At 42.4% G+C, this 21,365-nt stretch overlaps 1 protein-coding gene across 10 annotated transcripts in view; it reads left to right on the top strand.

Annotated features, from left to right (window-relative positions):
• The window catches only part of KIZ (kizuna centrosomal protein), a 765,937-nt gene that overhangs the window by 316,672 nt on the left and 427,900 nt on the right, over positions 1-21,365 (top strand). For all 10 annotated transcript variants that reach the window (XM_085612400.1, XM_085612398.1, XM_085612396.1 and 7 more), the window contains one exon: positions 19,922-20,077. In XM_085612400.1, the coding sequence (XP_085468526.1) occupies positions 19,922-20,077 (156 nt within the window). The remainder of the gene's footprint in view (positions 1-19,921; positions 20,078-21,365) is intronic.

Below are 21,365 nucleotides of genomic sequence, written 5' to 3'. Positions count from 1 at the left end.
GCACTGGTATAGTTGAATCATAGTCCCTCCACAAGGATTCTGCTGCAGCCGAAATGCCATGGTACATCCGCTGACTGGACTCAGGGCATTAATATGTGTTTGAGTGAAGGTCACTGTACCAACGCTCACGGCTCTGCACTTGGTAATTACAGTATGCGGCTTGCCACGACGAGGGGTGTTAAGTGTTACATTTGTGGAGGGGTAACATTCTTCTGCGGCTGGATACTAATGGAGGACTGTGAGAGCAAGGTTTTGTTGTGCAAATTACCTGCTGCACCCATTGAAGGAGGAACATGTTATTTTAACTTTGTATATTTGAACCAGCGTGAGAATAGTTTATTAATAGACTTGACGATATCGGATTTTGCACAGTGTTCAAGCCTATATGTAAATAAGTACTACACATGGATTATGGCAGTCTTTTTTTTTTTATGGCCCCGAAATTCCTCCTATGGGAATCGTTTATTGTGTATTTAAAGATATGTAGCTGACACCACCTCCTCTTTGACCTGCGTTGAGAAAGGTAGGCCTGGGTGGAAAACTACACTACGCTCGCGTAGTTTGTGCAGCTACGCGAATTGCACGTAGCACAGTGCAAAAACGCATAGTGTAGCGTAGTTGGCATTTTTTGCTCGCTCGCGGTCCTCAACGTCAAGTTGGCGACCGCGAGCGAGCAAAATGACATCCCGTAAAGACTTTTGCCTTGTTCGCAATCAGCAACATCAAGTTGCTGATCGCGTGCATGGAAAATAAACCTCCCGGCGAGATTCTCAACGCGGGGAGGTAAGGTTTCTCATTGCGAGTGGTCGCATATGCTCACGACCGCTCGCGATGAGAAACTACCAGTCCGCGTTGAGAAAGCTGCCGCTGGGGTAAAAATATACTTGAGCGGCAGAAAACAACCGCTTGCACTGTGCAAGATGCCGTTTGCAATGATTGCACAGTGCAGACAAGCATCCGGCACTGTGCAATCATTGCGAACAGCATTTCACTACCGCACTACGCAGTTCACGTAGTGCTAAGCGTAGCTCGCGTAGTGCACTTCTCGTAGCTACGCGTAGCGCTACTGCGCGAACTATGCCCAGGGTTAGAGAAAGGCATGACTGCTGAAACGCGTCTGCATGGTGAATAAATATGTGTAGAAGAGAAATATCTGGAGCCTTGTTTTGTGGCGACGAATTCAGATATGGTGAACCTGAGCTATGTTAGAGCCTGCTCTAGACCTGGGAGAGGGTAATGGTGGATATATATATATATGTGTGTATATATACACTTTGCACTTCCTCGAAAATTCCGGGACACATCACGCGTCTGTGCACAATTGGGTCCGAGGTTACCCAATAATTTGCATCCTTCTCACCATGCACTTAACGTACATATGCACTCCCTCCAGAAATAAACACCAGCTCCAGAATCAGTCAGTCGCAGGAGATTTATTACATAGCAATAGCCAGAAAACACCCTACGCGTTTCGGCGGGAACGGCCTTGCTCACGGCTAAATTTGTTATACATACAAACACACAAATAAATGACCATCACAGGTTGCGTACAACGTAATGAGCGTAAACATGAACACAGGACTCTCGCTCAAAAATGAACAAAAAAAACCGCTCCCATCTTAGTGTGGTTTTAAACCGTCAATAAAGTTCCATTCACATAAAATAAAAAACTCACAAAACAGAATTCAAAGTAATGTAAAAACAAACGTGCAACCGTGACATAAGTAAATCGCATGTACCGTTACTGGCACAGCGACATAGATTCTAGTTATTCAAAACTTCCCTATCGCCTCGATAATTTCAATTCTCTAGACAATGTCAAGATCTATGGGAACGCAATCTGTCCACTCCATAATGCAATTTAGACCTTCAATGTCATATATACTGAATCAATCACATCGTTAATATCACATCCTGGACCGGAACAATTCCCACTTATCTTATATTTATGATAATGTAAACAATAACTCATATTGCAAACAAAAAGCCCTATAATAGGGCAAAATACGTTTTACAATTGTCACTAGGTCTTACTTAGTTGCATAACATTCACACTGCCGCAAATGATAAATAACATCCCCAGTGGGTTACATTGTTATTAAGTCTATATAACATAAAACATGTCATAAAGAGGCAGTATTGGCATTCACAATTAGTGCATCATAAACAAGTCCGTATTCTCTCAGATACAATTGTACATCATCTAATTCCGCCCATGTGGGCACCAAAGATTCCATCTTCAATTTATACATCTCCAATGATAGACGTGATCTCTATAACTTCTCCAATCTTGACATCTCCTAAATGGAGAATGAGAAAAATATATAAAAAACGAGAAAGTGAAAAAGAAAGAATGAACAAATAGAAAGAACCATGCCGCTTATAGTCAGGCCATCCACAAAATTCAACCGAATTCAACCTAGTTCATATATAAATACATTAAAATCAATAATTGCAACAGACAATCACATAGATAGACATATCAGAAATTCATTGCCAACTAAGTTTAAAAAAACTTACTAAATCATGTACTGTACACAAGAAACTTTCCAAATTGTTAACCTCACTTAGAGCATCTGTCGTCAAAAGGAGGGGGGGCAACTTGGGAATTGAGAATCAGCTATTCCCCCAAATGCCACGACATTTCTTCTTCAGAATTTAGACCTCCAGGGATCTTGGTATTGAGGTCTAAAATATATCTGGACTCTAGTTGACGGAGTTTGCGAATTCTGTCCCCCCCTCTATTGGTGGATGCAACTCTGTCAATCACAAAAAATCGCAATAAGTTGCGATTGCTTTTGTGAAATTCCTCAAAATGTCTTGCGACAGGCGACAACTTGTCTATGTTCTGAATTGCTGTCATATGTTCGAGAACACGCTTCTTAGCCGTAAACATCGTGCTCCCTACATATTTCTTAGCACAAGGGCAAACCAGAACATAGACACAATAATCTGACAAACACGTAAGATGTTTACCTATATTCCTCTCTGTGTCACTAATCGGATAATGGACCTTTTTGACATTTGTGCTAAACTTGCACGCTTTACAAGACATACACGTAAAAAATCCTTGTATATCCATGTTAAAACTCTTAGTGCATGTCACCTCATTATTGCAGAGTCTATCTTTTAGGGAGTCTGGCTTTCTGTAGGTGATATTAGGTGAAACTCCTACCATGTCCTTCAGGGTTGGTTCAGTTAATAAAATTTTCCAATGTCGATTAAGGCAGTTGCGTACCTTCCAAGAATTAGAGTGATAAGTAGTTATAAATCTTATAACTCTATCCTCCTCCCCTCCTTAGGTACCAGTAACTCACTCTGTGTAAACTTGCTCGCCTTCAAGAAGGCTTCTTTAACTGTATTGGGGTTGTAGCCTCTCTCCAAAAAGCTTTCTGTCATACAGTCACTCTCTGAAATAAAGTCTGATTGTGTACTACAGTTTCTCCGTGCTCGGAGAAACTCTCCATAGGGGATACTCCGGATCAATGTTTTGGGATGCCCACTATCTGCATATAACAGGGTATTGCCCGCAGTGGGTTTTCAAAAAAGTTTAGAGGCCAGTTTATTGTCAACAACCTCTATACATAAATCCAAAAATTCAATGCTCTGATCACTCATTTTGCTCTCAAATCTTAGATTCAACTCATTGTTGTTCAAGGTAGAGATAAAATCATTCGCTTGTTCCTGAGATCCTACCCAGATAACAAAAAGATCATCAATATACCGTAACCATAATTTCACATGGCCACGGTATAATTCTTGTGTCCTGGACACCAGTCGCTCCCAGCAGACCATGAAAAGATTGGCAAAACTGGGAGCAAAACAGGTGCCCAAAGCTGTGCCTTGCTTCTGTCTGTAAAAAAACTCCATCAAAAATGAAAAAGTTGTTCTCAAGACAGAAGTTTATCATTTGTAGCACCATTTCATTGTGTCTCAGGATGGAAATGGAGCGGGAACTAAGAAACTGTTGACAAGCCTGAATGCCCTATGTATGTTTAATCGAAGTATAAAGACTACATACATCCATGGTAATTAATAGGTATCCTTCCTGCCATTCAAAATCTTTAATTTTACTCAAAAAGTCCCTGCTATCTTTGAGATAAGAAGGTAACTCTTCCACATAGGTACGTAAAAAATAATCAATGTATTTGGAAGTTTTCTCTAATGGAGAACCCATTGACGAAACAATGGGTCTCCCCGGTGGTTTAACAGAATCTTTATGTAATTTGGGCAATAAATAAAGAATTGCAATTTTGGGATTGCGATTAAGCAAAAATGTATATTCAACCCATTGAGGCAGTGTGAATGTTATGCAACTAAGTAAGACCTAGTGACAATTGTAAAACGTATTTTTCCCTATTATAGTGCTTTTTGTTTACAATTTTAGTTATTGTTTACATTATCATAAATATAAGATAAGTGGGAATTGTTCCGGTCCATGATGTGATATTAACGATGTGATTGATTCAGTATATATGACATTGAAGGTCTACTTTGAATTCTGTTTTGTGAGTTTTTTATTTTATGTGAATGGAACTTTATTGACTGTTTAAAACCACACTAAGATGGCCGCCACTTTTTCGTTCATTTTTTAGCGATAGTCCTGTGTTCATGTTTACGCTCGTTACGTTGTGCGCAACCTGTGATGGTCATTTATTTGTGTGTTTGTATGTATAACAAATGTACCCGTGAGCAAGGCGTTTCCCGCCGAAACGTGTAGGGTGTTTTCTGGCTATTGCTATGTAATAAATCTCCTGCGACTGACTGATTATGTAGCTGGTGTTTATTTCTGGAGGGAGTGCATATGTACGTTAAGTGCCTGCTGAGAAGGATGTGTGTGTGTATATATATATATATATATATCTCCCGCTCTCGTGCACAAAAAATGCGAGGCACTCGGGGGACGGGTGCCGGTCTTGCGGTAGTGCTCCGCAAAGATATACACGCTCCAAACCTCCTTTAGTTTTCAAAGAAGGAAAAGCGGCACTCACGGTGCTTCATTGTAGAAATTTATTAATCTTCAGACAACAGACGTGTTTCAGAAAATGTTCCTTCGTCAGTGTTGTTTTGAAAGAGTATGTCTCTTGGTTGGAACAGTACGCTACATGCATCAAGCAGTCATCCACAAAAACTAAAGGATACTATTCCTTATGTGGAGTTTTTGAGGTTAAAACGGAACTGCTCCAGGGAATCTGATTTTGATCTAGCAGCCAAAGAGAGTACCAATCGATTTTTAGCAAGAGGTTATGTTGCAGGACTTTTAGAAAAGACTTTAAGAAAAGTAGAACTGCTACCCTGGAAAGATTTGCTAGAACAGAAAAAACAAAGACAGGAAAATGGAAAATTTCGTATGATAACCACCTACTCTGATGATGCTAACACACTCAGAAATATAATGAGGAAGAACTGGCATGTGTTAAAAACGGATATTATCATTGGTGCCGACATTCCAGCGACACCATTGATAACGTTCAGGAAGGCACGCTCATTGAAAGACAGACTAGTGCACAGTCACTTGGACAGTATTCCAGTGAAACAGGGAACTTTGAATGAAATGAAGGGGTTCTATCCCTGCGGGAGATGCAAAGCTTGCACCTTCAGCAAAAGAGTTTTAACCTATAAGATTAATGGTTTGAAACCAGATAAAAAGATCAACAATTTTATGACCTGTCAAATGACACATGCAGTTTACTGTCTCAGGTGTCCCTGTGGACTTAGTTATATAGGGAGTACCATAAACAGTGTGAAATTGAGAGTGCTGTAATACATGCGTGCCATTGTGAAAAAGGATTTGAATTATCCTGTGGCATGTCATTTTGCTATAAAACACAAAAGTAACAGGGATCTGTTACAGTATTTCAGCATCGATTGTATACCTCTAAATGACAGAGGAGGTGACTGAGTGCTGTGGATGAGGAGACTGGAGTCCCGTTACATCATGGACCTACAAACGAAATCCCCGAATGGATTAAATAGTGGGGAAAAATTTACAGTACATTTGGGCAATTAATTAGTATTCTGTGATAGTTATTGAAGAGGTCCATTTGAGGGACCCTAGAGCAGCTATCTTTATCTTCTTTTAATTTTGCATCCAGTGAATGCTGATACATGGCAGAATTATACATGAAATACATGGGCATGCCTGCAACCAGTAATGAAGGTTGCCAATGCCGATACTCGGCAAGATTGCTCTGTTATTTTATCATGTTTATACTGCATCAATCAATAGAAATTATTTTTGTGTCATGGTTGAATTTATATATCTTGACAGGTGGTGCATTGTAATTACGTGTTTATTTGTAACAACCAAGAGACAAATTCTTTCAGAATGGCGCCTGCAATATAGCGTTTTGTCATTAGCCCTTGTTTGATTTCATGATAATGTGTGTGATGCTTTAAATGTTGCCGCCCAGCGCGTCACGTAAACAACACTGACGAAGGAACATTTCTGAAATGCGTCTGTTGTCTGAAGATTAATAAATTGCTACAATGAAGCCCCGTGAGTGCCGCTTTTCCTTCTTTGAAAACTAAAGGAGGTTTGGACCGTGTGTGTATATGTATGTGTGTATATATATATATATATATATATATATATATATATATATATATTCACTTAAAAAACTATAGGTTTCACACAAGTTATAGTTAGCTGTACATTTCACTCGTAAAAAACCAATGAAATTCCACGTTCTAGTTAGATCAGGTAACTATAACTTGCGCGACCGCAATGCACTGCTGATGACGTCACATATTACATCACTTATGACATGGTCAGTGACATAACTCATGACATCAATGATGACATCTGAAATGACACATTGTGCATTGCGGTCGCGCAAGTTATAGTTACCTGATCTAACTATAACGTGGAATTTCATTGGTTTTTTACGAGTGAAATGTACAGCTAACTATAACTTGTGTGAAACCTATGGTTTTTAAGTGAATTTGCAAGGTTTTTTAAATGCTAATTCCTAACTATAACGTGTGTGAAACCTATGGTTTTTTCAGTGAATTTGTACGGTTTTTTAAATGCTAAGTTATGTATTTATTTTTAATTTTTGCGCGCACGGTGCGCTTCCGGCACCATGCGCGCACCGAGCGCCCACGTTGCGCATTTCGTACCGTACACGCCTCGCCATTTTTTACAAAATATCAATTGTTTTTTTCTCCCTTGGGGGTCCTTAGATTTATATATTAAATGTGATTGTTAATTATTGTTTTTTAATGTGATTGTAAGCTTACCGTACGCGCACTCCGCGATTTTTTTTTAAAATTATTAAATTTATTTTTCATACTTTTTGGTCCTTCGTGAACCCCCTGACGAACGCTAGGGGGTCTGCAACTCTCTTCGTTGCCCCCTTTTCATGTTATCAACCTTTGTTTTTCAGTGCGAGAGACAGAAAATGGCGGCCGATACTTCCTGGTTTCGACCGATTCGAATGTTTACTTTGATCTAACAACCAATCAGAATCGCGCTCGCGCACGGCACCGTACGCGTACGGTAAGCTTACCGTAAGCGCTCAGAGCGCGCCCACAGATATATATATTGATTTAAATGCTATTTTCTCAGGAAATACTGAACAGATTTACACGAGACCTTCAAAAGGCACATCCCTGACCTGAGGGCTACCTCTCTGCCAAATTTCACATAATTCTGTTCAGCCGTTAGGGGTGTAGCTCGGACTAAAGGTCCTATGGGAAAATGCATGGGGAAAATGCGTTTTGGGACCCCCCTTTTTTCTCAGCCCCCGCTTGACGAATCCCCCCGAGACTTTCAGGGTAGGAGCGGAGCGTAGCGCCCCATTAGTTTTGAAAAATTCGCGAGGATTCGTCAACCGGCGCCAAAGTTATTCCAAATAGAATTTTCAGATTTCCTATGGAAACACGGTCCTAACTATAACTATCTACTGGCGACCGCCAGTAGATTATATATATATATATATATATATATATATATATATATATATATTCACTGAAATAAAACACAAAGGTTAAAGCAATGTTACAGTTAGGTGGAATGTTCAGTGACAATGTAATGTTTTAAACTAATCATAAAATACAGAAATTCACCAGTTATAGTTATCTCAAGTAACTATAACCCATGCTGTAAGGTAACTATACATCACGCCCCCGCCATGCACAGTTTCTCATCTGTATCATCGCTGATGTTGTAGAAGATGTCATAAATGATGTAATATGTAGCGTAATTAGCAGTTCATGGTGAGGGTGTATCATTACACTCCACATGTGTTATAGTTACTTGAGCTAACTAAAACCGGTGAATTTCTATGTTTTTGTTTTCTTTAAAACATTGCTTGTTACTGAAAATTCCACCTAACTGTAACGTTACTTTAACCTTTGTTTATTTAGTGACGTTCTAGGGTTTTTTCAAAGTAAAGTAATATTTTATTACCATACGGAAAAACAACTCTCTCTCCCCTCCACCCCTGCCAAACAGCCAGACCCTGCGTAGCGGGGTTGTTGGCCGCAAGGTCTGGCTACGGGCCAGGCCCTGTGGCCAACCAACCCGAAAGCAGTCAACTTCCTCGTAGGCTGCCAACCTCTCGCCACACACAGCCTTTTACAATGCAGCATAGAGTTGTCCTGCAGACCCTGGGAACCCCATTCCCAGGGCCAAAACATATATTTTAATGGGAGGAGTGTGTGCAACTCCCTCCTAGAGCCTTAATAGGCCCTGGGAATCCCATCCCAGTAGGCCAAATTCTAAGGAGAGGGGGCATGAATCCCCCTTCCCCGAGCTAAATACAATACAAATAGGGGAGAGAGCCTTATCAGGCCTCGGGGGGGGGATATCATCCCCCTCAGCCACATGTTTCAATAAAGGGGAGGGAGGCCGCACAGCCTCCCTCCTTCGAATCTTCTTGACCCCGGGCACCCCATTCGCTGGGGCCTAATACACTTGGGAAAGGGAAGGGGCTGCGTGCCCCCCTTCCTGATCCTCATTAGGCCCTGGGGACTCCAACCCCAAAGCCAGAGGTGCGTATCTCAGTGCCCACCTAGAGCACTCACATACTACATGTGGGGGCCATGGGAGGAGCCCCAGGGCCCCCGCAACCCTAGCCCGGTTCGGCATGGTGCGGTACCAGCATTGCTCCTTCCTGGAGGGAGCAGCTATTTATGCTGTTCCATCCAGGTGGGAGCAATCGGGTTCTGTGTCCCTGCTCTCAACAGTGCAGGCAGGGAAACAGAACTCAAGCCTGCACCCAGCCAGTGGGTGCACTTTTAAATCTCCTGCCAGCTGGGAGCAGGCTTAGTGTTTGCTCCCATTTGGTGGGAAATTTAAGAATGCTCTCGCCAAACGTTGTGACAATAGCACACAACATATTAGAAAGGTGTGCAACTTCAAGTGATGTCTCACGCAATTAAAGTGTCTAGGTGCTTTATACAGTGAATGGACCAAGCACTAAGTGTATAAAACCAAATGCAACATAAAAACATAAGCAAAGCAGTAGTGGAGCATATTGTTGTAAAATGCTCACCTAAGAACCTAAATAGTATGGCCTCATCAATATCCGGCGGGAAAAATGTTGTGTGCTATTGTCACAAGGCATATAAGGTACAAAATGAATTTTGAGGACACATACAGCTAATATCTGTCACTTTTTTCTGATCTAGGTTCCGTGACAACAGTGGAACATTGCCCACTGTATTGCGATGTGGGAGGTAGGTTTCCCCTCTTAATTTGTGTAGATAGCATTTGAAACCCTGGTCCTGAAGAATTGCCCACGATCTTACGGACAACAAAGGCAAGAAACATGTCGACCTAATGAGAGTAGGACGTAGACATCTAGGCACATAACTTTTAGTTTTACGCCACTCTATTGATTTTTAATCAGGCAAACTACCTACCAGAATAAATATAGTTCAAGGAATAATTGACCTGTTTTAACTCACTCACACTACATCTACACTACTGGGCCCCTCACCCCCACTGCACCAAACGGCAGGGACAAAAGATCTCCGATAAAGAGCCCCATTTATGGGAGCCCGTCGGGCATTGCAGCGCCGGCCCGACGAGGAGCAAGCCCATATGATGAAGCATGACACCTAGCTTGCTGGGTGTGTGAGGGCTCCAGTTCCGTAGACGGGTCTCTCCCTCCCTCTCACTTTGAACAGTACGACTCACTTGTTGATCCTACATATCGAACCTAGTACATTTCTGACCATATATGTCTTTTTACTCTTAGGAACTGCATACCCTTCCTTAAATACAAGTAGAAGCTGGGTGTCATCCGCATACAAGATCTGAGTAAAGCCAAGCTTTCTAAGTAGTCAAGCTACCAGGGCAATATAATTGTTGAATAAAGTGGGACTAAGGCAGGATCCCTATGGCACTTCTTTGGTGAGTTCCATGGTCTGTGGTTGTAAGGAGCCAAAATTGATCTGTGTCTAGTGTGTAAGAAAACACCCCTTTTTTATACTTTGGCTCCACGGCAATGGGGTTGTTGGAGTCTAAGTAGGCTCAGGAGGGGGGGCGGCTGAGCGGCCCCCCTTCCCTTAAAAAAAAAAGAAAATCGGCCCTGGGGGAAGGGGTACCGGGGCATTCACGGGTTCATTAAGGGGGCCCGCGCAGCCCCCCCTCCCGTCTTTTACTAAATCGACACCCAAGGGGTGGGGTCCCTGGGACACCATCAGTTTGGGGTGAGGGGCTGAGCAACCCCTCCTCATAAACATATTTGTCCCCGGAGGAGGGGGATCCTCGAGGCCATAAATGGGGGACCCTACTGATGGCTTCCTCCCCATATACTAAAAATGGTGGATGCTTTTTTTTTTTGCTGCGGTCCCGTGGAACTCCTGCAGGAACGATGCAAAATGTCCCTTTATTTATTTATTTTGGCCCCAGTGGCGCTCCTCTGGATCCCTCCCATGTGGTATTGGGGGCAGGAGCTAAAGAACGATGATGGATTCAACCCAGATCTGTGATTGGGGGGTGAATGTCTGACAAGTTTCAGCGCTCCATTCAACATGTCCTTGTGTTTACTTTGTTCGCCCTAAATCGGCAGGGTATACCCAGACATGGGTTCCTTGCTCACTTTGCCACTGGATTCAAGCTAGCCTGGCTGATGAGGGGTGTTACCCTGAAACCGGTCCCAGGATGCTTGTTTCAGGTCCAAGGAAGACCTGGCTTTGTAGTTCAGGCTGGACTGTTCCCATAAGGCACAGGATCAAGGCTGATTTGCATATGGCTGGGTCTGAACTGGTGTGGCGAAGTGAGCTAAAGAACAATGATGGATTCAATCCAGATCTGTGACTGGGGTTGAGTGTCTGAAATGTTTCAGCGCTCTGCCCATCATCTCCTTGTGTTTGCTTTGTTCGCCCTAAGTTGGCAAGGTATACCCAGACATGATTCCCTTGCTCACTTTGCCACTGGATTCAGGCTAGTCTGACTGATAAGGGGTGTTAACCTGAAACTGGTCCCAGGATGCTTGTTTCCAGTCCAGGGAAGACCTGGCTTTGCAGTTCAGGCTGGACTGTTCCCATAAGGCACAGGATCAAGACTGATTTACATATGGCTGGGTCTGAACTTGTGTGGCGAAGTGAGCTAAAGAACGATGATGGATTCAACCCAGATCTGTGACTGGGGGGTGAGTGTCTGATAATTTTCAGCGCTCCGTCCATCATCTCCTTGTGTTTGTTTTGTTACCTCATCAGGTAACCATTCATGAGCTTATCATAGTGTGTTTAACTAGGTAAGTTAAAGAACAGAGCATTGATGATGGCCACTTGAACACTGTTGTCTGTTTTTTCCCTATTAAGAGATTGTACTAAAGCTATTATTTTTCCTGGCGGAGATTCCTTGAAGTGTTCTTATATTTCAACCACCGTGTCTAGAGAATATTTTGGTGCCACAACAGTCCAGTTTAAAGAATCCTGTTACTGTAAATCTTGGTAATATTATGGCGAGATTGTACAATGTTTAAGGCTTCGTAGACGCACCAATCTCTTCTTCAAATGATACGGTAACATGAAAAGCTTGAGCCCTTTATTTTGACATGATTTCAGATTTTCAAGTTAGAGGTAGCAAGAGATGGAATAGTGTTTGGACGTTCAAGCCTGTAATTCTTCCTTAAAATGACGTAACAAAAGTAAAACAAATAATTTCTGACTTTTCCTGTCTCCCACATTTGCAGAATGAAACAAGCATTGGCATAGCCAATAGGTCTCGCCTTTGGGACCTTATAAGTGTTAGCTATTAGTGCAGCTCCTTAAAAAAGTGTTCTTGCTCGCCATACGGAGACTGTTGGGACTCTATTAATAAGACTGGTGGATTATACAATAGCAGCAGCAGCAATACCAGACGGTGGGGGAGGGTGTTGCGCAGACTGAAGGACCCGCCAAAAGCAGCTGTGCCGTTTGCCTTTTAAATCCCATGCTTTTGGAGAAGTTATACTTCGTGGCTTTCTTATTTGTCCACGAGTTGGAAAGGAATAGTGTCTAAGGCGCTTTTTTGGAGACATTAACTGTTGTAAACAATATGTTTGTTGTTGCAGTACATTGAATACCGAAAGTGTTTTACCAGTTGTGGGTTCACTCCAGTTTTTATAATCGGGTATATATTTATGCCAATGTGCAAGAAATGCAGATTTTCTTTGTTTACTCGGAGAGAAAGTATGAATCAAACTAATACATTGTAATGAATTATGCATGTGTAAAGAAACTGAACACTGCGGAGCTCCCGCCTTCTGTTTAAAGAAGAGTGCCCGTGGTGTACTTGGGGATTCGCATCTGAGGAGAAGGCGCCGAGGGGACACTGTTTGCAGTCTGGGTACATTGTGCTGCGGGCAGTTGCGGTGTCCCCCGCCCCCCCTATTTCTTCAAGGTACATCACCTTTCGGAGGAGCCTGTGGACATTAATGAGACCCGGGCACAGCCCCCCCCCGTAAGGAGGAGGCGCCGAGCAGACACTGTTTGCAGTCTGGTTACAGTCTGGGTACTCTTCTCTTTGCTGCGGGCAGTGGTGGCGGCAGGAGATGGTACTCCCCACCCCGGTCGGAGGAGCCTGTGGACATTAATGGGGCCCCCGCTGCCCCCCTGTGAGGAGGAGGCGGCGAGGAGACACTGTCTGTAGCACCCTCTGGGCCGCAGGCTGGTAAACCAAGGCGACTCGGAGCACCAACAGGGCGAGTAAGGGAGGAGGGAACGGTAAAAAAAAGAAGACGGGGGCACCGGGGGGGGTGCTCTCTCCAAATACCTCAGTTCTCACAGCTGCCTTGACACCTCTCTTGTGAAACCGTTGCCTGACTATAAGGGCCTGAGTGGAGCAGAGGGGGGCTGGACAGTGAGGGGAGGCTTGGGTGGAGCAGATAGGGGCTGGACAGAGAGAGGAAGCTTGGGTGGAGCAGAGAGGGGCTGGACAGAGAGGGGCCGCTGGGGTGGAGCAGAGAGCCCCTAGGACAGCCCTGGCTCCAACAGACCAGCCTTAACACATCTGATGAAGTACCCCTGGAAGCTCAGAGGGTGAAGGCAAGTGTGACGAGGGGACTGCAGGGGGTAGCTCAGCACTAGCGGGGAGAGGGGTAGAGAAGGCAAGGGATACCCGAGGCGGTGGGGCATGGAATACACACCATGGCAAGGATACGGAACAGGCATTGAATATACCTTTTGCAAATAATGGAAATACGGTCATGTTTTCCACAGAAAAGACGCATGTAGAAAAATGTCAAGTTGCGAAATGCAAATTTTTTCCACAAACTGTCATTAAATATGTCTATTTTTAAACAGAATCATGTTGTTGCAGACACGTATCAATAAAACAAATACATACTTATCATAAAAAATACGGAATACACATTTTTTAGAGAAATGCTCTAACAAACGGAGGGCCGTGAAAATGTAACAACCCTCCTACGTCACACCAAACCAAGATGGCGTCAGCCTGACAAGATGGGCCATCCTAAAAGTGGACAAGGCGGTAACCCAAAAGCCCAGTTTTCAATAACGCGCCAGCGTTTAACATAAACGATGACGTGTGCCAATTGAAAGCAAGGGCGGGGCTTAAAGTCCCTTCCGAAACTGTATTGATTCCAAAAGGCCCTCGCACAGCACATGCGCGCTGCTGACGCCAGGCTAGACCTAAAAAGTATTCTTAATTTCGAGTCCGACAATGTGGCTGTGTTTCTGTTTGCTTCAGGCGGTGACCAATTTAACCTGGTTTTTGATCATCTCACCACACTGCTTAGTATGTACTGCTGTACTCTGACAGATGATGTAGGGTGTGGGTACAAAAGTGTGGGCTGCCAAGGGTAGGGGTGATGGGTTCAATTTTTCCCACCTTGTGCCTAGTCTGCCAAGAGGGTGCTGTAAGACACTCTTCAATGAAGACAGCAGAAGTCAGGAACAGCAAGGTGAATAGGGCGTTGCTGACATCCAGCTGTGACCGAAACAGAGCTTGGACTGTGATGCAAAGTTTTCGTTCGGGATATAAGCAGTGTTTTTCTAGATGAGTAAATTCTGGCGCGTGTGGGACATGAATTAACATAAGCATATTCTGGAAATGAAACCTATTTCTAGTGTATATACAACCCGCTACTTAGCACCTCTTTACATGATTATTACATTGTAATAACATATAGTTTCCTCTTGAGGGGAGCTTGCCCTTTTCTTGTAGACCGTGTCCCGGTCTTGAAAGCAGTGCATCACACAGAAACCTTTGCTTCCTGTGTATGTATTTCTTGTGAACCTGCCTGATTACCGAAACTAAAAAGGGAAACACTCCTTTAATCTGCGGAACAGGGAAGCCTGGCAAGCATCTCTGCAGTTCGCTTCACGCTGCCCCACCAATTTGCCTCAAAACCTTCCCTCTAAGAGCCACCTTTGTAAATGAGACAGAAAGATTTTTGTATGAGCCCAATCAATCTTTGGCCTCTTTGTTGTGATTAGCAACCAGGGTGCCAATTATCGTTGTCAGCAGAGCATCGAACAATCAAGAAGCGCTCTTAATAGTGGTCCCCTCTGTGACCCACCACAATTGAATGCTAGATTTGATATGCCACCTCAAGTGATGAAACCTACATCTTGCTTCTATTAAATCACAGAAAATCTTTTCTTTTTAAACAATTCCGAATATCCGCAAACGCGGTCTTTACTTTATGTATCATAGTTTTTTTAAATAGATATTTTCTTTGATTAGTTGTGGGGCTGTAGTAATAATAATATAAAAACAGTAGTCTTCTTTCACTGATCTTTTTGCAAACCAGGACCCTCCCTGCCTCTTTTCTAATTGGAGCATATCCTAGATTGATCTGCGTCTATCTTGCTCTAGAATTTCAGCTCTGATTTTAATCCAGGACCATAGTTCCGATCAGCTTTGAAGACAAATTGCGAGAATAAAAGACCATGAAAATAGAAGCTGTAGCACTAAGTAGTTCTAAGTCATTCATCGGTCAAAGACTGAAACTTGCAACTTTATCTCTGGAGCCCAACGCTATTTTGAATTTATGGCAGGAACTCTGTGTTTTAACAGCATATTGTCATGTAAAAATATTTTTATCTGCAAAGAAACACTTTTTAATAACTTTGTTATTTAAAGTTATAACCTGTTTTAGTTAGTTAATCAAATCATGTACAAGTAAAACCAGAAATGGCACTATAGATCTGATTTATAACTGAAAGTGCCTCTTTAATCAGCGGTGAGTTTAGGCACTCAATAAGTCATCATCCATGCACTGTCACTCGTGTGTGAATGGTGACGAATGAGCTGGACAACAATAGCGGGGCGAGCACTCCGAGGGTGGCAGAGCCAGAACGAGTGGATAGACAGAAGGGGCATTCAGCCTAAAGACGTCAGAAGGCATAGCACTGTAACGCCCGGAATCTGGCAGACTGATGCACGAGAACCCGGTAGCACGTAGACACACTCACTTGTTTACCTCACCGCAACTCAAGGGGGAAGGGAGGTTAGTTTTGTTTCCAAGGGAATGTTGAAGAAAATATGCCATGTACCCTGGGCGCCAGATACGGGCCTCCGAATGAACATGTATGTTGTTATTGTTTAAAAGCCAATAAAATATGGTTTAAAAAAATCCACGCACTGTTACTCATCCTTGAGCTCATTCATCCATTAATCCACCCACTAGCTCATTCTTATATTCGCCCATCCACAGTAAAACACAGGCACAACCTTAGCAAGCATATAAAACATGAATTAAAAGAATAAATAAAATATACCATAACCCAAATGTGGCTCGCATCAGTGGCATATGCTTGCAATAAGAAATGACAGGACATAGGAGTTGGCAGCTGTCTTGCAATAGTATTGCACATAGTGTATTGTCGTTTTAAAGTCTTAAAATGGCCTCCAGGTTTAGAAGCAACATGTTGCCCATCTTGGAACAGTCAACCAACAATACACTATTCTGCTACCATTCCAAAATGGCTGTTCAATAAACTAAGCATGGGGAGACCAGGTTGAAACTTTACACTTACAATCCAGTGACCCCTCTAATCACTTGTTGACTGTCTTTGCCCACTTACAAAGCTTTACTACCTTTCACTAGGTTCTTGCTATAAAATATCACATACTTACATACATACACTCAACAGTGTTGTGCAAAGTGTCTGCTGCACCTGTCCAGGAGGCTGACTTAATGCTTCTAAACACAGAAGCATCTTGGAATGGTAAAACAGTAGTAAACTATATACAATACAATTCCCATTGCCTTAAACATATGCTGTTCACAGTGAATAGGTCCAGTTTCCAGTTTACTCACCTTGTAACTTTTTAATGAAAATATAGATCAAACCTGTGGCATCTAACATATTTTTTCCCAGTGAACTAATCAGGCACACAGCCTTTGTCATTGATTTGCCACCATAAACAATTCAGGGCTACAGTATTCAGTATCAGCTTTCCCACAAGGCACCCATCAGGCATAGTCCTACAATTACAAATATGTACAAAATAACAGTTAGCAAAACAGTATACAAGTGCTCCTAAAAGGAGCTAAAAAGCAGGGATATAACTATCAAAAGTGCAGCAGGCACAGTGACACCAGGCCTACTGCGCTCAAATTATAGCTTCTTATTACTGTTACAACAAAGGGCTGGGGGGCCATTTCATTGTCTACCTTAAAGCACACACTTCATTGCTACACCACTGTTAAAATATATAATTAAATTGCAAATCTTCTTGCCCTGCGGTTTGCTGGGATGGAGTAACCAACACCAAACTGATCTTTAAGGCTTTCAACAGTGTAATAACCATCCACCCTTTAAGGCACGTTGGCTTTAAAACATAATGTTCACAATCAATAAGAGAGGCTTACTGTATTTGTCATGTCATAACTTTATAACTTTTCACCAGCTAATGAGCTTGTCACCATATTCAGACCTACTGCATTGAGTGTAAGCTTTCATTCAATGTCACCATCCGGTAAACATCACAATATTACAAATATGTTGAAAGTCGCTGTTGGAAAACCAATATAACTCTCCCCAACCCCAATAGGATCGAACAAGGATTATCACATTATAAGTATTCGACCTCCAAGGTCAGTTAGCGTGAGTAGCCAACATCTAAATCCCTGCCTAATATGATAACCTGTCAGATTCCATGTAACAAAATACCTCTCTACTGGCTCCACCCTTAGATGCCTATTCTCTTTAGCATATGCTTTTCACAGTAGATATGTTAGGCCTACTCACTTTGTTGTATCTATTTATAGTAAACAGATTAGGCCTAAATATTTAATCTTTGGCTGGGCACCATCACCAACTCAGTCTTGCTGTATTAAAGCATAAACATGTTCACAAGGCAAAAGATGCATCACAATCACTCTTTTTCAGCGTAAGCTCACGACTCCCACCCAATCAAATACTGTCCTCAAGGGCAGAACAGAAGCCCTTCTCTCAATACTGCTTCCTAGAGCTCTACTTCTGTAGATCCCATATGGTCTCTCAAGCTTGACCTAATCTTGCACTTTTAGTCAAGGAGATCTATGCTCAGAACATATCACAATTAAAACGGTGGCAGCTGGGTTAACTTGGAAAGTGGTAAAATGTTTGTAAACCCCGTAATTGTAGTGGGCTAGCATCTGCCATGGGATGTGGGATTTGGGGGGTTGAGCTCTTCCCTCACCTATAAGTTGGAAAAAAATGCGTGAGCAGTGCATTTTTTTTATTTATAAAATATTTTAGCTTATTGGTTTTTAGGCAGGTTTGAAGGTGTACTGATAAAATAATCAATTATTTGGGAGCTCTCTCTGCCAGGGGCGTTATGCGCTATATCAATACTACAGTGTCTTACAATTCAACATTTACAGCTCTGAATCTGCCATTTTTGATCAATGTGATTATTGTCTCATGCTTTACTGTAACTGGTTATATGCAATGCTATTAAAAATTGTCTGAAAAGAAAAAAAAAAACACTTCCAGTGCAGACCAATACCCCTACAGAGATCTTAAGTTAGTGCTACACACAAAGGAAATCTGTTGGGGAATTTATTTCAACAGTTTTTCTGTGGTTTAAACATTCTTTTAAAGAACCACTGAATATTCAAAACCCAAATAATGTATTAATAATTGTGTATTCTAGAAAATTAGACTTTGTGATTAAGTATACTCTGATATGAAGAACGTGTGGGGGAAAAACGTTGGTGGGGGACAAATGCAGTTAAGTTATTACTAAATACCAAAATATACAATATAGTCCAATTTAGTAAAGTAATTAAAAGGCGGAAGAGACAAAAGAAATAAGTGATTGATATGCAGACATACATTTACAAAGACAAGACCCTGGTTGTCTTAATGCATTTGTTGTTAATTATCAAGGTAAAAGTGTCAATAGATAGTAATTTTAAGTTACTTAACAATTCTAGCCATAGTTGATGTTTTTGGCGCCACTCACAACGACCAGAAGCATAGGGTTATCGGCATCTCTGTGCATGTCTGCCATGATTCCCCACATCCTCTGTCACAGAAAACTCTGTTATGGCAATGTAGTAATTCTGTAATAGTATTAAAGTCATGAAAGAAGTACTTTCAGTGGAGGGAATGGCAGTCCGCTTAAAGCATTGCTTTGTCTACATGTGGTCACATTTCTTTCTGAAAAACATACCAGCATTTGCAGTTAATTTTCTCAATTTCTGTAGACGGTTACATCAGGAATAGGGCTCCTGGATTTATGGTATTTATTTTTTTAACATTTCCACCTGTATTTATCTATATTCAATTTGTGGCCATTTTATTGGTATTTATCCATCTTTATTTTATGTTTTGAGACTAATTGGAGTCGTTAAATGGTATATTTCTACATTTATTTAACTGATAAAGATGCAATCATACTTTGAAGCCTTTCGCGTTTTAGCAAATTAAGCAGCCAAATATAACAAAATACTACACCGACATATAAATATAAACATTTTATACACGTATATGTGAACATGTGCCCGTATTTAAGGGAATCTGATCTTGTTTTTAAATCCCCATGGTGCCCATCTGCCTAACAGTTGGTCTGGAATTCATGAAGGACCACAAGGAGAGTCACTTACAAGAAGTACAATTTCGTGTATTTTTTCACTAATAAAAATGAATACAGACAGGAAATAGAATGTTTTCTGTCATTATTTATCTTTAAAAATCAGTAAAAAACTGGAAGCGTTAATCATGAAGTAGTTCTTTCTGTAATATTGAAAGAATAATGCTACAAGTAAACTCAAAACGCCAGCAGATGCAAAACCCTTTCGGACATGATTTGACCTCGAGAAATGCTGACAGTTGTCTCACAGTGTTCATTAGTGTTTATCATGAGGGTAAATGAATAGGTTCTCCGAATCATTTGTTATCCCTTCACTGTCAATGTTGTATTCATTCAAGTTCCACAATAAACCTTGTTCTTTAGGTTTTCCATTCTTCTCTATTTGTTCCTGTAAATAATTCAAGCAGTACCTGTTTTATTTTGCAGCCTTTCTAATAAGAGAACGCCATTGAAAGAGGAAGACCTTGAGGCATGTACGACACTCGTCCTTCACCAATTTCAGATGTTGCTGCAGAGCACACTGAATGGACCAAAGGAAACGCTTGTTGACAGCAGTAGCAGAGCAAATGAAATAACAAACAGGTACTATGGTTATGAGAAAAGTAATTTGGGTGACTGGGACTTTACATTCTTGACAAAATCTAACCTGTTCTTTATTTGTTTTGGGATGTGTCGAACATTGATTTGTGGTTTCTTAGCAACTCTTATAATATGGGCTTCCAGTACTTGCAGCCATGTGTGGGTCCCTCTTCCAAAGAATAATCATGATTGGTTGTCAGTTACTATACAGCAGTACTTGTCTAGACAGTAGTCCAAGGGACCAGGTCTCTCTCTTGAGTGAATGGTGTACTAGTATACTTAAGAGGGCACATTCTCTTCCCTTGGTGCGGTATACACGGATGAACTTGAAGGCACACCACAACAAGACAAAAGGGTGTAAGGGGTCAGGAAGGAGACTCTGTGAAATTGAAGCTGCAATTGTTGGAGAAAGGTTAGACCTAGATATTCGAGGTTGCATTCAGTATACGCTTAACAGCTCTACTAAGGTAAGTAAACTTTCCTGCCTCGGACGGTTGAGGTCCTAAGCCTACCGAATGCGAGGGGAAGGAAACTGACACCCTCTGAGGCGGAAGCCGGAGGTTTTGTTGCTCTTTTTAAAAACACTTATCTGTTTTGTTTTCTGTTTTTAAACGACCTCTACCTGATTAAAAAGGACAGGCTTCCACTCCACTTACAGCGGACATAGCGCTGTCTGGTGCCAGAGTCGGAGCACGAACGCCTCACCCTCGCGACACGAGGCCATGCCCCCAGCCAGGCCACGCCCACTTTTCCCGCCCATAAGACTGCGCAGACCAACAGCGCGTCTTAGTGAAACTGACACCCTCTGAGGCGGAAGCCGGAGGTTTTGTTGCTCTTTTTAAAAACACTTATCTGTTTTATTTTCTGTTTTTAAACGACCTCTACCTGATTAAAAAGGACAGGCTTCCACTCCACTTACAGCGGACATAGCGCTGTCTGGTGCCAGAGTCGGAGCACGAACGCCTCACCCTCGCGACACGAGGCCACGCCCCTCAGCCAGGCCACGCCCTCAACCTTCTCCCTAAATGTGCCCCCAGCACAAGCGCAGCGGACGAGCGCAGCGGGAGCGCCGTTTGCGCGCCGAAGGCGCGCTTAAGGCAAGCCCGTCTGCGCCCGTCCGCGATCGCACGCGGTCTAGGGCTAGACCCCATGTCCCTCGTGCGAATCATACACGGTGGAGTAAGCTAGAACTACTAGCGCTTCGTCCTAGTACTACTGAGCAGTGCAAGCACAAACTAAAAGTAGAGGACAACATAGGTTGTGAACACTGTCACTTCTCCTACGATCCTGG

This window comes from Triturus cristatus, chromosome 6, assembly GCF_964204655.1.
Source record: "Triturus cristatus chromosome 6, aTriCri1.1, whole genome shotgun sequence".
Taxonomy (NCBI): domain Eukaryota; kingdom Metazoa; phylum Chordata; class Amphibia; order Caudata; family Salamandridae; genus Triturus; species Triturus cristatus.
The sequence above is the reverse complement of the archived record's forward strand: the minus strand, read 5'-3'. Positions and strand labels throughout refer to the sequence as shown.